This window comes from Hyperoodon ampullatus, assembly GCF_949752795.1.
Source record: "Hyperoodon ampullatus genome assembly, chromosome: 8".
Classification (NCBI taxonomy): Eukaryota; Metazoa; Chordata; class Mammalia; order Artiodactyla; family Ziphiidae; genus Hyperoodon; species Hyperoodon ampullatus.
The window spans coordinates 83,953,877-83,972,710 of NC_136921.1; the positions used below are offsets into that span (position 1 = coordinate 83,953,877).

At 39.2% G+C, this 18,834-nt stretch overlaps 1 protein-coding gene across 2 annotated transcripts in view; it reads left to right on the forward strand.

Moving 5' to 3' along the window:
- CERS6 (ceramide synthase 6) overlaps positions 1-18,834 on the forward strand; it is a gene marked incomplete at both ends in the record, with an annotated part of 326,214 nt that overhangs the window by 92,189 nt on the left and 215,191 nt on the right. For both annotated transcript variants that reach the window (XM_079710750.1, XM_079710751.1), the window contains one exon: positions 11,465-11,595. In XM_079710750.1, coding sequence (XP_079566876.1) covers positions 11,465-11,595 — 131 coding nt within the window. The remainder of the gene's footprint in view (positions 1-11,464; positions 11,596-18,834) is intronic.

Genomic DNA, 18,834 nt, shown 5'->3' on the forward strand with positions numbered 1-18,834 from the left:
TGGGTTTATCTCTGGGTTTTCTATCCTGTTCCATTGATCTATCTTTCTGTTTTTGTGCCAGTACCATACTGTCTTGATTACTGTAGCTTTGTAGTATAGTCTGAAGTCAGGGAGCCTGATTCCTCCAGCTCCATTTTTCGTTCTCAAGATTGCTTTGGCTATTTGGGGTCTTTTGTGTTTCCACACAAATTGTGAAATTTTTTGTTTTAGTTCTGTGAAAAATGCCATTGGTAGTTTGATAAGGATTGCATTGAATCTGTAGATTGCTTTGGATAGTAGAGTCATTTTCACAGTGTTGATTCTTCCAATCCAAGAACATGGTATATCTCTCCATCTGTTTGTATCATCTTTAATTTCTTTCATAAGTGTCTTAGAATTTTCTGCATACAGGTCTTTTGTCTCCTTAGGTAGGTTTATTCCTAGATGTGGGATGATTTTAGATTGCCAGTTTCTAACCTGAAGGGGCTCATGTTCTATAGTGTTTAAAGGAAGAAAATGTTAGGAAGAAACTTGCATTTTTATTTAATATATCAGTTTACTGCAGCAAACACCTTTTTTCCCCTCTAAAAAAGCAGATGTGTAGGGAGTTACAAGGTTCATTTTTTTTAATGTGATGACAACATATTTGTATTTACCTTGTGAACTACTCTAAATGCATGAAAAATGAATTTTCTACCCAAATGTGTACCTCCCTTTAGAAATCCTGCAGTGGACATTTTATTTCCCTTGCTTTATGTTTATTATGGTTACTGGGGAAATTTTCTTTATAAAGGTAATGAAAGGATTTTGCAGGCAGGTTGACTGCTCTGGAGGATATTTGCTTCTAGCTAATTTTTTTTTTTTTTTTTTTTTGCGGTACGCGGACCTCTCACTGTTGTGGCCTCTCCCGTTGCGGAGCACAGGCTCCGGACACACAGGATCAGCGGCCATGGCTCATGGGCCCAGCCGCTCCGCGGCATGTGGGATCTTCCCGGACCGGGGCACAGACCTGTGTCCCCTGCATTGGCAGGCGGACTCTCAACCACTGCGCCACCAGGGAAGCCCCTAGCTAATTTTAATGATCATATTCTCTTGGTTTCCAAGGTGATTCTTTTGGAAGTTTCTACATGATTAAAGGAGAAGCCTCAGGTTTTGAACATAAATGCAGCCAAAGTTGGAACTATTTTTCCTTGAATTCTTTTTAGTTCTCCAGTGTTAGTTGTGAGATGAAAAAGTAACAGATCAGTTGACCAGAATACAAGTAGCAGGATTTGGAGAGTTTGAACAGTGCTCGTCCAGCATTCTGGCCTTGACCATGGTTTCAGGTCACCTTGGAGAAGGGCGTGGTTATCATCTTTCAAGTGTGAAAACCGTTAAAATCTACTCCTTACAGGACTGGCTGCATAATTTTTGGAGGCCAGTGCAGAACTAAAATGCAGGGCCCCTTGTTCAGAAAGCACAAAAAGGCGCCATTAAAGGCATAAAAATAGAAAGCTTTTTCCTTTCTTACAGTCTTTTTCTCTCTTGACCTGTCAAGATTTTTTTTATTTGGTATTTAATGCCATGCCCCCTTAGGCATACTCAAGAAGCAAGGGCAGATCCTGAGAGGTACCCAGGAACCCCACCCTGTGATTTAGTGCACACACAGGTGACTAGCTGCTGGTAGTCGCCAGCAGCTAGTTGTCAGCTCCTGGGCTAACATGCCTGCCCTTCTCTGGCCGGGGGAGAAGTTGAGACAGCCCTCTCCCCTTTCCATGGGCCCACTGTCCCAACCCATGGTGGACAGGGGACCTCCCAGTGTATTGTAGTCTCTGCTCCAAGACACACTAGGTACCTGAGTTGGGGTAAGCAAGAAGCTAGTCGCCACTGAGTCATCCACCAAATGCACTGGGACACTGCCAACCCAGGGTGCAGGTGGCATCCCTATACCCCACACTGTGACACCGTGGGGTGTGCATATCTAATCCCATCCCTTTCCATGTTTGCACCCAGGGCAGTAGTAGTCACTAGGCAGGAGTGGGAAGGGGAAAGCTGGGGTCCCTGGGGAGCCGGGGGCAGGGAAGTAAGTTACCCAGACCCATATGGGGGCAGTGCTGGGACTGTGTGTGAGCCAAGTCTCTGAGCCCCTGACACATGCTCCCCTATCCCATTGGACTTCATAAGCAAAACACCATTCCCATAACAGAATTATCAAGAATTTCAAGATGGCAACCAGAGAACTTTAAACCCCACATGCGAGCCCTTCTGAATCTGGATCCCTGTGTGAGTTCACTGGTCATGTGCCCTGACTGAGCAGTTCTCATCTATGAAATTAGCTGATAAATTTGAACTCCTTCATATTCTCCAGCAGTCTTTCCTTTTGAGGTAACATCTGCTTGTCTTTCTCACTCTTTTTTTTCCCTCTGTAAATCTAAAATTTTATAAATATTTCAGATAACTTACCTCTATTGCAAAATAGTTGAAAGCATTGGTTTTTTTTTTTTTTTTTTTTTTTGCGGTAGGCGGGCCTCTCACTGTTGTGGCCTCTCCCCTTGCGGAGCGCAGGCTCCGGAGCACAGGCTCAGTGGCCATGGCTCACGGGCCTAGCCGCTCTGCGGCATGTGGGATCCTCCCAGACCGGGGCACGAACCCGTATCCCCTGCATCGACAGGCGGACTCTCAACCACTGCGCCACCAGGGAAGCCCAAGCATTGGTTTTTGAGTCAGAGCTGAGCAGTATATTGCAGTGATCCCCAACTTTTTTGGCACTAGGGACCGGTTTCATGGAAGACTGGGAGTGGGGGGGATGGTTTTGGGATGATTCAAGCACATTACATTTATTGTGCACTTTATTTCTATTATTATTACATTGTAATATATGATGAAGTAATTATACAACTCACCATAATGCAGAATCAGTGGGAGCCCTGAGCTTATTTTCACTTGCCACTCACTGATAGGGTTTTGATATGAGTCTGCAAGCAATTGATTTACTATGGTCTCTGTGCAGTCAAACCTCTCTGCTAATGATAATCTGTATTTGCAGCCACTCCCCAGCACTCGCATCACCGCCTCAGCTCGACCTCAGATCATCAGGCATTAGATTCTCATAAGGAGCACGCAACCTAGATCCCTCGCATGCGCAGTTCACAGTGGGTTCGCGCTCCTTTGAGACTCCAATGCTACTGCTGATCTGACAGGAGGAGGAACTCAGGTGGTAATGCGAGTGACGGGGAGTGGCTGTAAATACAGATGAAGCTTCACTCGCGCCTGCCGCTCACCTCCTGCTGTGTGGCCCAGTTCCTAGCAGGCCATGGACTGGTACTGGTCCATGGCCCAGGGGTTGCAGACCCCTGGTATACTGGAACATTGTCTCTGCTGCTTCCTAGTGTTGTGGCCTTGGGCTATAAGTCGATTAGTTAATGAGGGAGCATTTATTTGGGCCAGGTGCTCCCATTCTTTAATTTACATTAGGAGTGCCTGAGAGGTAAATGTAGATTGCTGCATCCTATTTCTAGAGATCCTGATTCAGTAGACTTGTGATGGCCCCACGAACCGGAGATTATGAGTTGTCAGACTTACTTAAATGAATGGAATGACTGTTTCTCTTTAGAGTGAATATTTTTGAGCTCACGTTTCTTAACTGGCTATATCCAGAGTTATCGGAATGAGATAGATATAAATCAATGAATCAATCAGTTTATCTATTGATTTATCTATCTATCTATCTTTTGGCACATATTATATCTATAATCCCAACAGCCTCATTTTCTAATCAATCAAATCAGTTCTTGAGCCATTAAGGGAAGAAAATATATGTCAGCTATGAAACTAGGTTTCATGATCTAGAGAATTATGAGATTATCACATCATAATCTGCATTTGGTATATTATACTGTATTTTAAAAATTATATGCAGATTTCCTATAATTTGTTTTTCCTCATTCTCCTCTTATGCCTATTGCTTTTTATTTTTCTTTTCCATCCTTGTATGGGTTATGTTTATTAAAATTAACCTAGGTATTTCTGGTATAAAAATGTCTATGTAAGTCAGAATTATTCACTTTTTCCCTTGGAAATCTTAAGAAATGAAAAAAACTATGGAGAAAAATTATAAAACACAACAGTAAAAATATACACACACAAAAAAAGAAGGAAAATCTCACAAACTTTAATTTTAGCAAACTAAGAGATATATATCTCTAGATTTCAAAATATATATAAAAGCTAAACAAAAACAGTTGAGGTTGGACGGAAGCCAAGTAGGAGGAAGCGATGAGCATGAAGTGTGGATGGAGGGCCCTGTGGGGGTATATTTCAGGAAAGCCAGCAAAAATGACACCTCCTAATGGTGAGACCAAAGCTGTATCACTGTTTGCAACACTAGGTACAGGAACTGGTGAGCAAGGCTGGCAGATGCTCTCCCCGACTCAGTTTAATTCAGGGAAGTGGAAGAAGTACACAGAAAACCTTGTGGATGGCACATTTTCTAGAGGCAGTGTACCTCGGAGGCAGCTAAACTACAAAAGCACCCTCCTTGGAGCTGGTCGAGATAATCCAACTCACTCAATGATGGGTAATAAAGAAGAAACACACAGTATCAAAGACAAGAAAAAGAATTTGAGCATCGCTTACTAACAAAAATTATCACTGGAAAAATGAGGCCTCAGGGCAACTGAAAGTTGAGATCAAATATTTTACCATAAATTAAAAAAAAAAATAACTCTGTAAGAAGGATCACAAAAAAAGAAATACAAGACCTACAGAAAAAAGCAGTTGGTCAACAGGAAGAGATGCAATGTTAGCTGGTTGGTTCAGGAAAAAAGTACTAAAGCTATCACAGAAATGAAGACAAATTTGGAAAGAACACAGGAAACACTAGACACTGCAGAAATCTCAGTGGGGAACATGGGAGATAGAAATAATAAAGCTGAAATAAATGAAATGAAAAAGAGCTAAAAATAATTAGATATATAGACCAAGCAGAGCTAGCATATGTATAATTGGAATCTCTTAAGGAAAAGCAAAGTAGAATAAGTATTGAGAGAGATGTCAAGAAAAATTTCCTAAAATAAATGGAGATTTATATTAATATGTTAATAAAAATGTAGTAAAAGTTGACCCGAGAAGGTTCCTGCCAAGACTTATATTATTAAAAATAGACTTGAAATATAAAGGAAATAATTCTTTGAGCAGTCAAGCAAAAAATTAAATCATTTATCTAGGAAAATATCAGCATGGCTTTAGTCTTCTCTGTAGCAATATTCTATAGGACAACATTTCCAATATTTTCAAGGAAAATGGGAACTAAGAATTTTATATTTAGGTAAATTGTTTTTGTAGTGTAAAGGCTAAAGACAAAAAGATTAGAACTTGCAAAAATTTGGAGGAATTGTTCCCATGAGTCCTTTTTTGAAGAAACTATTATAATCATTAATTTTAGCTGACCAAGAGATTACTGGGAATGTTGGCAAGTTTTGAATACATTTAAACTGTAGAACTAAGATAGAAAGAAATGTGGTGATTAGGATGACAGAATAGAATGTAAGCATTATATGCTCTCACAATGTAGAAATGATACAGGTAACAATAACTGAGCAGGAAAAGGGAAGGAAGGTGGGAGGTAGAATAAATTCACTAATTGCATAAGCTCTAGTAGCCGGGAGTCAAAGCTTATCAGTTTAAGCAGCCAAACTGACTAATAGAGGTAGGAGCATATTTAATAGTACAAGAGTAAACTCTAAGAGAGATAAAATTATTGACTAATAGTAGGTGGGAAAGGAAGAGGAAAAATGCCAGTTTTAAATATTGCTCATTTGGAATTTTTATTGACTGAAAACGAATAGAAGAGTATTATGATTGTATGGATAACCACTAGAATAAAAATTACCCACAAAAAACAAAGGAATATCAGCTATATTTGGTATGTTTAAATTAAAAAACATTAAATTATGAAAACAGAAAACATAATTGAAGTGAGGTAAGTATAAACAAATTTATAAATTATATCAATGCACGTAAATGGGTTTAACTCATCTAATAAAAAATAATTCAGATTTGGGTCACATAGCTTATAAGAGACCCCTTCAGATAAAGTAATTACAGATATTAAAAATAAGAGTATGAGTAAAGGTATACAGGCAAATATAAATAATAAAGAAAGTAGACCAAAAGGATTAAGTGAAATGAAGAATTGGTTTTTTATTGCCTAAGGATACAATTCACAATGAAGATAAAATGGTTATGAATATATATGCATTGAATACCAGCATATCCATATACTTATTAAAAAGAATGAAAGAAGAAATTATTTAATAGTAAGAAATTTTAATTTACCTCTCAGTCATGACAGGTCAAAATATAAAACAGAATATATAAAATATAAAACAATATAGCAGTTAATTCTAAGAAGCATAATTAATGAGGAAGATCTGACAGGTACATTTATTTTTTTTTAATTAAAAAAATTTTTAAAATAAATTTATTTTATTTATTTTTGGCTGTGTTGCGTGCGGGCTTTATCTAGTTGCGGTGAGCGGGGGCTACTCTTCGTTGTGGTGTGCAGGCTTCTTACTGCAGTGGCTTCTCTTGTTGCAGAGCACAGGCTCTAGGCGCACGGGCTTCAGTAGTTGAGGCACGCAGGCTCAGTAGTTGAGGCTTGTGGGCTCTAGAACGCAGGCTCAGTGTGGTGCACGGGCTTAGTTGCTCCGTGGCATGTAGGATCTTCCCGGACCAGGGCTCCAACCCGTGTCCCCTGCATTGGCAGGCAGATTCTTCACCACTGCACCACCAGGGAAGCTCCTGACAGGTACATTTAGAACCCTGTATTCTGAATATAGAGACTATACTTTCTTTTCAAGTGCCTGTTAAATATTTTTAAAATTGAGATTTTCTTATATAAAAAATGGTAATACATTTTAAGAATAGGCACAGTTTACTAATATGAGAAATCAGAAAACAGAAAGACTCTTGCTTTCTTAATCAACTTTTGTGTAAAAATAAAATTTCAGAATATTTAGAAAACAGTGATGAAAGCACTACTATGCTATGGTACTGTGCCAAGGTAGTGCTCAGATGAAAACTTATTTATATAAGTTTAACCACTTATATAAATATATATATATATTTAACCACTTACTTAAACATTGGAAAAACAACAACAAAATAAATGAAGGCAAACAGAAGGAAGAGATTAATAAAGATAAACATAGAAATTGAGTTAGTAAAACTGTAGTATTGAAAATTAATCCAGAGGTAACTGTTTACTTTTTTTTTTAACAGAAAGTCAGCTAACCCAATCAAGAAAAAACAAAGCACAAGTTAACACCATAGCAATTAACAACATAATCAACAATCACATAAATTGAGGAAAATAAAAAGGATATATTACTATTAACATGGCAAATAAAATATAAACACTTGGATAAAATGAAAATTATTCAATGAAATATAATTTACCAACTACATATGTGTGCTATCACAAGAAAATTCTAACACTCTTAAAGAGCAGATAATCCCAATGCTATTTTAAACTATACTGAAGTATAGAAAATTAAGAAAATCATCCAGATTCTATTTTTATGTAATCTCAAAGTCTGATAAGTATCTCACTAAAAAATAAGACTAGAGACCAGTTGTGATTATTAATATTGATGAAAAGTCCGAAATAAAAAAATCACAAACGGAACTTTGCAGCATATTAAAAGAATTATTCATCACCACCAAGTATGACTTATTCTAGGAATGCAAGGCCTTCCCTGTATTCAATATTAAAAAAATCTATTTTTGTAATTCATCATGTTAATTGACATAAAGAAAAAAAGTAGATGATCACCTCCATGGATTCTGAAATCTATCATCATTTTGATTAAAATAAAACAATCTGGGCTTCCCTGGTGGCGCAGTGGTTGAGAGTCCGCCTGCCGATTCAGGGAACACGGGTTCGTGCACCGGTCCGGGAAGATCCCACATGCCGCGGAGCAGCTGGGCCCGTGAGCCATGGCCACTGAGCCTGCGCGTCCGGAGCCTGTGCTCCGCAACGGGAGAGGCCACAACAGTGAGAGGCCCGCGTATCACAAATAAATAAATAAATAAATAAATAATAAAATAAAACAATCTAACTAGGGATAGTTGGTTTCATTTACATGATAAATACACTTGTATATCAGCTCCAAATCTGGCCTCTTAATGAGAACATTGTGATATTCCTACTAAAGTCTGGAACAGATAAGGATGCTTATAAACACTGTTATACATTGTGCTAAGTTTTACATTTCATTAGCAAATAGATAAAAGAAGGAAAATAAAGGCATAAAAATTAGAAAGGAGGAGGTAAAGCTATTGCTATGTGACAATTTATTCATGCATTCAAGAGGTATTAATTAAGTCCCAACTATATTCTAGGTACTGGTGAAAAAAGATACAAAAAATTTCCTTTGTTTACAGAGCTTACATTCTAGTAATATCCTATTACATGAGTGTATACCTGGAAAATTAAGGGAATTAAGTGAAAAGCTACCATAAACATTACAAAATGTTAGCACAAGATTAGTTACCATACACACACACACGCACACACACAAAAAGCAGTTAGAAGATATAAGAAAATTTCTTAATTATAATAGAAACCAAAAAAGATGATATCCCTAGGAATCAGTGTAACAAGGATGTGCAAGGTATGTGAGGAAAATTTTCAAACATTGTGAAGGACACAAAAGACAAATTCAGTTAAAGATATCAAGTCACCCTATGCTAGTATAAGAACTTGGTATAATCTCATTATAAATACTGACAGGTTTTCTTGTTTTCCCGTTTATTTTGAAACTAGACAAGCTAATTCTAAAGTTGTATATAGAAAAATAAATAAGGATTTCTGAGTAACCTGACCATATGTACTGGCACATGAGTAATAGAATGGTGGGAGAATAGATTTGATTTCTCATGGAGAAAACATGAATGATGGTACTGGCCTATCTGGGTAGCCATTTGGAAAGAATTAAAATTAGATTCATACCTCCCACTGTATACCAGGATATATTCCAAATGTACTAAAGATTGAATGTAAGAATCAAAACTGTAAATGTATTAGAATCAAAGCTGTAAATGTAGGAGAATTTCTTGGACTTTCAGAGTAGGGAATGCTTTTCTACTTATGACCCCAAATACAGAAGCTATAACAGAAAAGGTTGATAAATTCAAACAAGATTTAAAAAACTTCTGCAAGTAAAAAACACAAGCAAAATGCACCATAAGCTAATTCTAAAACCCAAGTGACACATCAGTACATACTGTGCAGTTTAGGGTACAGATATAGGCTTGATCACTCTAATAACTGAAGAACTTCTACAAATCAATAAACAAATTACTAGCAGATCAAGAAAAATATGGGCAGTAGATATGAAAAGACTGTTCTAAAGAGGAAATACAGATGGTTTTAAAACACAAGAAAATATCCTTCTTTCATAAAAAGAGGAAATCAAATTAAAGATATACTGAGCTACTACTTTTTATATATCAGGCTAGAAAAAAATTGAAAAATACAATAACATACTCTGTTGATGAGGCTTTGGGAAATGGGTACTCTTGCTTGTGAGAGTATGAATTGGTAAAATCATTGGTGACAGTAATTTTTCAATATCTAAAAAAATTGCAAATGCATGGACCCTTTCATCTCCAACGTTCACTTACAGGAATTTATCTCTCTATATATGTGTATAAAATAACCCATGACAAGGTTATTTATTGCAGCATTGTTTGTAGTAGTAGAAGTTCGGAAGCTACCTAAGTGCGCATTAATAGTGGAGTGGATAAGTAAATTATGGCATGTCCTTAACGGTTCTACAAAAGAAGGAGAACGTTCCCAATATTTTGATGTGGAAATGTTCCAAGATACATTGTAAAGTGAAAAACCCAAAGTCCAGAATAATAGAACCATTTGTGTGAAGGTGGTGGTGGGGAGACATAAGAACGCATATTCAAATTTGTTTATATTTGGTGAGATAACTTTGGAAAGAAATAGATTGAATAGCCTGTTACCTGGTAGGAAGGGGCGGGTAGGAACTGAGAGAACAGGAACAAAATGGAAGGTGAAATTGGGGATAATTTTTATTTTGTGAACCATGTGAACGCTTTACCTATTGAATAGACTTAGGAAATGAATGAAAATTAAAAATGAATTCCTTTAAGAAAATGGTATAGCCAAGGTATATTGTAGGCTGTGCATTTTCTCTCTCCCGTATTTTCTAATTGAGAGACACGGAAGGAGAGTGTAGACGGTGTCCTGACTTCTAAGAAAAACACCTCAAAGTACACGCCACACTGAAGGTTCGCAAATAACTTTTACAGACACAAGCTCAGCACATTTTATAACCTCGGTCATAACATTAAAGCCATTTGCTGTGTTTCCTGTGTGTCTGACACTCTGAATTTCTTGAGAGGCTTTAAAAAGGAGTCACATGTACATTCCGCCCTTATAACTTGACAGCTGGTTGGCCTGCCTTCCCTACCCCATTTTTGTTTCTGTCCTCTGATTATTAACATCTCCTTAATTGTAAAGCAAAGGTAGAATAAATAAAGGAGTAGAACTAAGTCCGTTTAGTTTTGTTGTACGGCACGTCGCCCTCACGTAATTGTTGGCAGGATGCTCTCTAAGACCCCGAAGAGAGAGGAGAGACAGAACTAACATGTACTGAGATTTGCATACATTTTTACATTCCACCGTTTAGGTGGATATATAACCTTCTTTTGAACAGGTAAGGAAACTGAGGCTCAGAGAATTCATTGGAACAAGGAGTTGAACCTACGTCTGTCATCTCCTAATGTTATAGAAATGAGAGCGAGAAACAGAGTAATGTCATCTTATGGCAAGCATAAATATTGGTAGTTTTTCTTTCTACTTTACCAAGTTTGCATCTTCAAGTAATGCGTAGTCATTGTAAAAAGTTTGATGGAGTTCTGGTCAAAAGGATGACCAAGAAAGGAATAGAAGAGGAATGTGTGAAGAACCAAGGAGAGGGGAGACTGAAGAGAAAACATGTTTTGTAAGTGGAATTGGTACCTTAGTCTAAGGTGAGGTATTTGGGGATTATTCCATGCTTTTCTTCTGTCCTGCGTTATCCTGATATGTGATAATGGGTACAGCATTTTTTCATTAGAAAGTGCAATATTGGAATGATGTCTTTTTGCAAATTCACCTTCACCTAACTCCTTTCCTTGAAGGCTGGTGGAGCCAGCTGGCTGTTCCATCGAACCTTTGTTGCTGTAAGAAGTACCGGCATTAGAGTGAGATTCATATTTTTCAGTGTTGTTTCATAATGAGTAACTTCTCTTGTCCTAAGTGGTTGTTTACGTTCATGCTGCTGATGGAAGGCCTCGGTCCTCAGTGGTCAATATAGAAATCTCAGTAGCAGATAGAAAATACAGGAAAAACAAATATCTCCAATATAGACAGGGGCAGATCTGTTCATGGTGAAGATGAAAATGATTTTCCTGGTACCTTGTTTCATAGCATCCTGATGAAAAGAGATTGGAGGGCCTCTCCAAGCAGCTGGACTGGGATGTTCGCAGCATTCAACGCTGGTTCCGACAAAGACGCAACCAGGAGAAGCCAAGCACACTGAAGAGGTTCTGTGAGAGCATGTGAGTTGCTGTTTTTCTTTTTGAAAGAAAAACCCGCCTAACTTACTCATACCATCCCTGAGGTGAAAAGTAACAGCTCAGAGCAGGCTCCAGCAGCCCCCCAAAAGCATGCCATCTGGTGGAAGAAAGTAGTCCATGAAAAACTAGGGGGTAGTAGTTTGTTGGAATTTGTGATTTTCACTTTGGATGCAGTAAATGAGGTTTGCTTCCTAATGGAGTTTCAACACAGCAGTCAGATTACAAGGGCCTACAGTGGTATTTTCAATCAGCCAGCTTTAACACATGCCATTACTTTTATAGTTTGCATTGTAATAGAGGGGGATTAGTCAAGATGTTCTTTCCACTGATAAAAGCTGAGATACTAGGATATATTGTCAGAGGGTCATGATGATGGCCTGTCTTCCTGGAGTTTTAAGAAATGGCTGTATTACATTCCTGGGTGAGTTTAATGAATCATTGCTTGAAGTGGGGGATGGAATGAAAGTCTCTTCCATTTCTGAAATGTGAACTTCATGGTGTGTAAATTATAAGTCAATAAAGCTGTTATAAATAATAAAAGACCCACAGAGAACTCTTGGAGCACAGAGATATTTTGAAATAGTGACGCTCTGTATGTATATATCTATAGGAAAGTTAGAGAAAGAAATATTGAAGCATCGAGCGCATCCCCAACGAAGGGAAGATTCTGCTTTGAGACTTGTTGCTCCATTTGGTCTTGATCCTTTGAGATATGACTGTGCCTTTGTCTAATGGTTCTTTCCTTTGGGAGCTTTCCCCTGACACCTGGTCACTTAAACAACAATGCTGTCAGTGTAGCTCTTTCCATTTGGGATTAAAGTTGCATTTTCAGGTTTAGCTTTCAATTATTCTGAAAAAGTATTTTAGCAATTGCAATCTAAAGCCTAGAGGGGAACCTAATTTTATGGGAGAAACGAATGAGAGGCAGAATAATATCATAAATCCTAGGGTTGGATAAATATGGGGAGCATAAACAGGGTCTTCAGGAGGTCAGAATATTTATAAAGCCTGGAAAAACAACCTAGCAGATAGAATCTGCATAAGCCCTTCCTATAATGAACTTAGTGGCAGTTAATAGAAGAAGGATTTATGTATCTGGGTTCCTGATCAAAAGCCGGAATTGTTTCCTGGCCTGGTTGTGCCACATATGCAAAGGGCCTGGGCTCCAATGCTGAGCTGTAGGTCTGAGCAGATGAAGTAGCATCTAAGCACATGCCCGTGCGCTGAAACTCATGTTCCATCTTCCCCTCCTCCAACTAACTTCTTTGGTAACTCAGTGCTCTTCCTTTGCATACTGTACTGAGTTGACACCAGTTTCTAGGCCAGTATGCATAGGAGTCGGTCACCTGGATCTTGTTAAAATGCAGATTCTGATTCAGTTGGTCTGGTATAGCAGCTGAAATTGCATTTTTAACAAGTTCCCAGGTGATGCCACTTGGTCCATTGACCACACTTTGAATAGCAAGGCTTGACACTGTACTGGTGTATGTGTCTTCTCCCTGAATTTAGCTGGTCTTTATGTGCATACCACAATCACCAGGATGGTCATAGTTAATACTTAGTTAAAACTATTTCTAATGATAGCTGGAGGCATGGTGATGTGAAGGCACGGTGCAGGTGGGCAGTGTGTAAAGTATCGATTATGATTTTTTCCCTCAAGAAGCTTTATATGAGATGTGACAGAATATCTGCATATGTGTAGATATTTTAGTTTTTTAATTCCATGATAGATTTAAAAAACTAAACGTTTATGTGTGCTGTACGGTTGGTATGGACAGGCAGTGGAGATTAAAGGAGAAAGATCAGCTGTGCGTTAGGGCACACAGCAGGGTTCCTGGGACTAGAGCTTGAGTCCATACCGGTGACCTTGAACTCTCTGTTTCAGAAGACTATGTTGATGAACTTTGTTTTTTCGGTTAATAAATTTATTTATTTATTTATTCATTTATTTATTTATTTTTGGCTGAGTTGGGTCTTTGTTGCTGGGCGCGGGCTTTCTCTAGTTGCGCCGAGCGGGGGCTACTCTTTGTTGCAGTGGGCGGGCTTCTCACTGCCATGGCTTCTCTTGTTGTGGAGCACGGGCTCTAGGCACGTGGGCTTCAATAGTTGTGGCACATGGGCTCAGTAGTTGTGGCTCACAGGCTCTAGAGTGCAGGCTCAGTAGTTGTGGCACACAGGCTTAGTTCCTCTGCGGCATGTGGGATCTTCCCGGACCAGGGCTCGAACCCGTGTCCCCTGCATCGGCAGGCGGATTCTTAACCACTGCGCCACCGGGGAAGCCCCATGAACTTTGTTTTGAAACTCTTTTCCTCCTTGGCTTCTGAGTTGCCACTAGGTTTTACTCTTGCCTTTCCGGGGACCTTTGTTTGCATTGTTTATTCTACATTTTCCCTGGGTCTTTAATGGGCTACTTCTCCAGCTTAACCCTTTGTTTTCCTGATCCTATCTTCCACCCTCTCTGTAGGAGTTCTCTCCTCTCACCAACTACTTCCAAAGCCATGTGTCCAGTGCAGAGGTTTCTTTTGAGCCATTGTTCTGCTGTCTCCCACAGGCAACTCTGATTTGCTTCTGCTCCTGACTTCCCTTTTTCTCCCATTTTTATGCCTCTCTTATGTTACAGCTGGAAACTCAACCCAATTTGCCACTGACTTCCATTAGTTCTTTGTAAAGCCAACTGCTATGGCCCCGATCCTAATTGTTCTCCCAGGTCTCTTCGTTATCTCATACTCATAGATATTTTATTTGCTACAAAAAAAATAATTTTCCTAAAATAATACTACTACTGTCTCCATGATCTGTTACTTTAAAACTTAATGATTTGGGGTTTCCGTGATTTGGGGTTTCCCTGGTTACGCAGTGGTTAAGAATCCGCCTGCCAGTGCAGGGGGCACAGGTTCGTTCCCTGGTCCGGGAAGATCCCACATGCCGTGGAGCGGCTAAGCCCACAACTAGTGCACCACAACTACTGAGCCTGCGCTCTAGAGCCCGTAAGCCACAACTACTGAGCCCGCGTGCCACAACTACTGAAGCCCGTGCGCCTAGAGCCTGTGCTCCTCAACAAGAGAAGCCACCACAGGGAGAAGCCTGTGCGCCGCAACAAAGAGTAGCCCCCGCTCGACGCAACTAGAGAAAGCCTGCGCCCAGCAACAAAGACCCAACGCAGCCAAAAAACAAACAAACAAACAAACAAAAACTTAATGATTTTTCTACAACTCTAAGATAAATATTAGGCTCCTTAGTCTGAAAGCTAGAACGTGGCTTCCATCTGTTTGGTATCAGTCACCCGAATGACCCTCTTCCTTCCAGAGGGCTGTATTTTCACTGTCCATACATTTCTCATTCCTGCCCTGGTTTGTTCTGTGTTCCTGGCATGGAACACCTGCATCCCTCTGCCCCTACTGTTTATCCCCTGCCCGTTCTTCAAACTGCAGGCCTTCTCAGTAATGTGCCATGACAGTTGGGTCTGGAGTAAGCAGTAGTTCTTCTGAATTCTCAGAGTTTTTATTGTAAGTCCTAGTCATTTAATACTGAATCAACATGCTTTCTTTATGTGATCATTTAGCTTTTCTTAGCTTGTCTGTATATTTTCACCCTACTTGTTTCACATGTGCTCCTTGAGGACACAAGAACTGCATCTTGTTTTTCTTACATTCTTCTCAGCCTTACCACAGCATGTAGACTCTGCTGAGTAAGTATTTGTTAACTGACTGTACGTTACGAAGGCATTGTTTAGGAATGGTCTGCTGATCTAAGTTGGCATCCTGCCTCCCAAAATGAAGAGTGCCTAATATACACACCGTTTGGCCTAAAATTTGTCTGGGAAAATGACCAAACAGTGGGACAATTTCAAAGGCAAGAATTCAGAGGAAAGATTGGGGTGGCAAAGGAGAACATTCAGACAACACCCTGAGGAATTAAGCAGAATTATATTGGTCTATGTGTACACATGTGTATGTCATAGTTATTTGCTTGTCAGTATAAAAAACGATCTGGAGGGCTTCCCTGGTGGCGCAGTGGTTGAGAGTCCGCCTGCCGATGCAGGGGACACGGGTTCGTGCCCCGGTCCAGGAAGATTCCATATGCCGTGGAGCGGCTGGGTCCGTGAGCCATGGCCGCTGAGCCTGCGTGTCCGTAGCCTGTGCTCTGCGACGGGAGAGGTAACAACAGTGAGGGGCCCGCGTACCTCAAAAAAAAACAAAAACAAAAACAAAAAACGATCTGGAAAAGTTGTTTTTAACCAGGGATGCCCTTTATAACCATCTGGTGTGCTTTTCAAAATACACATGCCTAAGCTCCACTCCAGGATGTCTGATTCAGTGTGATGACCCAAGTGGGGTCTGGACATATCTACCTTGGAAGGAATACCCTGAGTACATATGATAACACATGCCTGGTTAAGAAGCACTAATCTGTCATAAGGAAGACATGACATGTCTTACATGTTTAATGCAAAACAAGAATATGATATTAGTTACTTTTAAGAAATTCTGGCATTGTATGTGCAGTTTTATAGAATTGTTACTGGACTTATAATTACATACTTAACTCTAATCAGGTTTCTGTAAAATTTAAATAAACCGATTCCAAAAAAAAAAAAAAAAGAACCACTAATCTCTGAAAGGAGATGACTGCTGTTCAGAAGTACTAAAAATCAAATTAGAAAGCAGGACAGCACAAATCTGGGGCTTGTAGATTTAGGGCCCAAATGAAAAGATTCTATAGTTTTTCTGTTACATAAGTTACTGTTTTAGAAGCTATAGAATCCCTTCAGGGGAATCGTAGTTGGTCTTTTGGCAGTATAGAACAGCACCAGTAGGCATGCCAAAACAGTGCTGGTAGCCATCTGCTGGCGTGTCCAATTTTTGGCACACCCATTTAATACAGATGGACCAAGTAGAAATTGTTCAGCAAGTAGTGTGTTGAAACAAGGATGTGTTTTTTTTTTCTTTTATGCTTGATGTCAGTCATCAACGGCTGTGTTAGTCTTGATGGATGTTTCTTCCAGAAGCATTTAAATCCTTATTGGCAACTGAAATAGAGATTTTCAAGAGGGAGAGAAGGATTTGTAAAAATGAGATAGCATGTGAGACATTGGTTCTAAGTGGGAGCCATTTAGCTGGGGGATCACAGTTTGACGCTACTGAAGCTTGGTTTTACTCCTACAACAATTGCATAAAGATAATATAAAAATAAATATTTTCAATAAGAAATAAAGTTTTCAGAATAAGTGGCTTCTCTCTCATTGAGGGCACCCGTGCTCATCATTTTTGAATATTGTGCAGTACATTTAATAGCACGCATCAGGAGTACATATTATATATGTCTTTGATTAGTCTCCAATTGACTGGACAGATAAATCGCTCATATGTTAACCTGAAAGTATAGGACAAGGAGTATTCACACTCCACAGATTGGTACTACAGTCGACCTCTGAACAGCAGCAGGGGTCAGGGGCCAACCCTCCAAACAGTTGAAAGTCCTTGTGTGATTTTCCTTTTCGTCCTCTATATCTGTGGTTCTTCTGCATCCATGCTTCTGCATTTGCAGATACACCCGACCTTGGATAGGGTAGTACTTTAGTATTTGCTGTTGAAAAAGAATCTGCATATAAGTGGACCTGCGCAGTTCAAACCCATGTCGTTCAAGGGTCAACTGTAATTTATTTGGGTTGCAGTTTGCTCCGTGTGGACTCTTATTGTAAGATTAGGGCCCAAGATCGTCTTTTCTTTAGGAATTCCATTTTAGAGTTGATGCTGATTAAAACTACCCCACATGCTGCCATAGTTGGATGCTTCTGTTCAGTGGCAGGCAGATTGACCGAAATCTGGGACCCTTTTGGAACTGTGACTTTATTTCTGCAAAGGAGCCCCTCTGTGATCTTCTTAATTTGTGATTCCACTGAAGTAAGGATAACTCAGCAAAGAGGAAAGAGTGGCTTAACTAGTTACCCTCATGCCACCAACTCAGTCACTATTTTTATTTGGTAGCCGTTTTACTTGGACAGGTCAGCCATACTGTCTTGTGACCTCAGTAAGAAAGTGGAGCCTAATAATTGATGGGGGTGGGGAGAGGGAATAGGGCTCTTTAGGTCTTTGATCTCAGGAAATTGTGTGGTGAATATATTCAACAAGTTTTTATAACCCAGCCACCTGTTTGCAAAAAAAACCCAACTGAATTATTGTAAACTGTTTTAGAATCTTCCATGTATTCTACAGTCTGATGATGGGTGAAATTTTGCCAAAGAGAAAATTCAGCTTTGATGATTTTTTCCATTCATCATGACATCATGTACAAAGCTTACCACCAAAGTTCTCCTGAAGATCGATGTAGTTTTTGAAGGGGAGAATAAGAAAGTATTATCTTATCTTCTAGAGAAATGGCACCTTCATTTTTTTAGTACTGGGATATATGATAAGCAACTCATTGATGCTGATCATGAGTCTGGAAAAAATGAATCATAAAATTGAAGGACAACCTCTTAGTTCTTGAAAAGTACAGGATTGAGTTCTTTTGTTACTGTTGTGATGGTGATTATTTCCCATTAATACACAACAGTCCTTGGATTGATGAACAACTTTTAAGGTATGTAGTTATACATCGAGTTATTGTTCAAATTTGGTCGAGCCCGTGAATGTCTTGGTGTTCAAGACTATTCTTGACTATTTTAAATGGTTTTAAATCTATGGCTTGTATCGAGGTCAGTTTTAACTTTGGAGCAGGGAGCAGCAAACTTTTCCTGTAAATGGCCAGAAAAGAAATATTTTCAGCCACATGAACCTTGTCACAATTACAACTCAGCTATTGTCTCAACAAAAACAGCCAGAGACAAAGCAAACGTATGTGGCTGGGCTCCAATAAAACTTTAATTATGGATGTTGAAGTTTGAACTTATCATTTTCATGTGTCCTGAAGCATTATTCTTAAAAATTTTTTTTTCAACCGTTTAAAAATTTAAAAACTGTTTTTAACTTATGGGCTATATGAAAACAGATGGCAGGCTGGATGTGGCCAGCCAGCCATAGTTTGCTAAATCCTGCTTGAGGATTACAATACTATTAGCAGTTCTGTCAGAGTTTCAAGAAAAAGAATATGGTCTTATAGCACCAGGCACAGTCACCATTGCTCAGAGTGTCACTATATAATAGAAACATTAGAACAGTTCTGTATGCCCATCTGTAATATTTCTGGGACACAGTGCCTTGATGCTGTGCTGTTTCATTA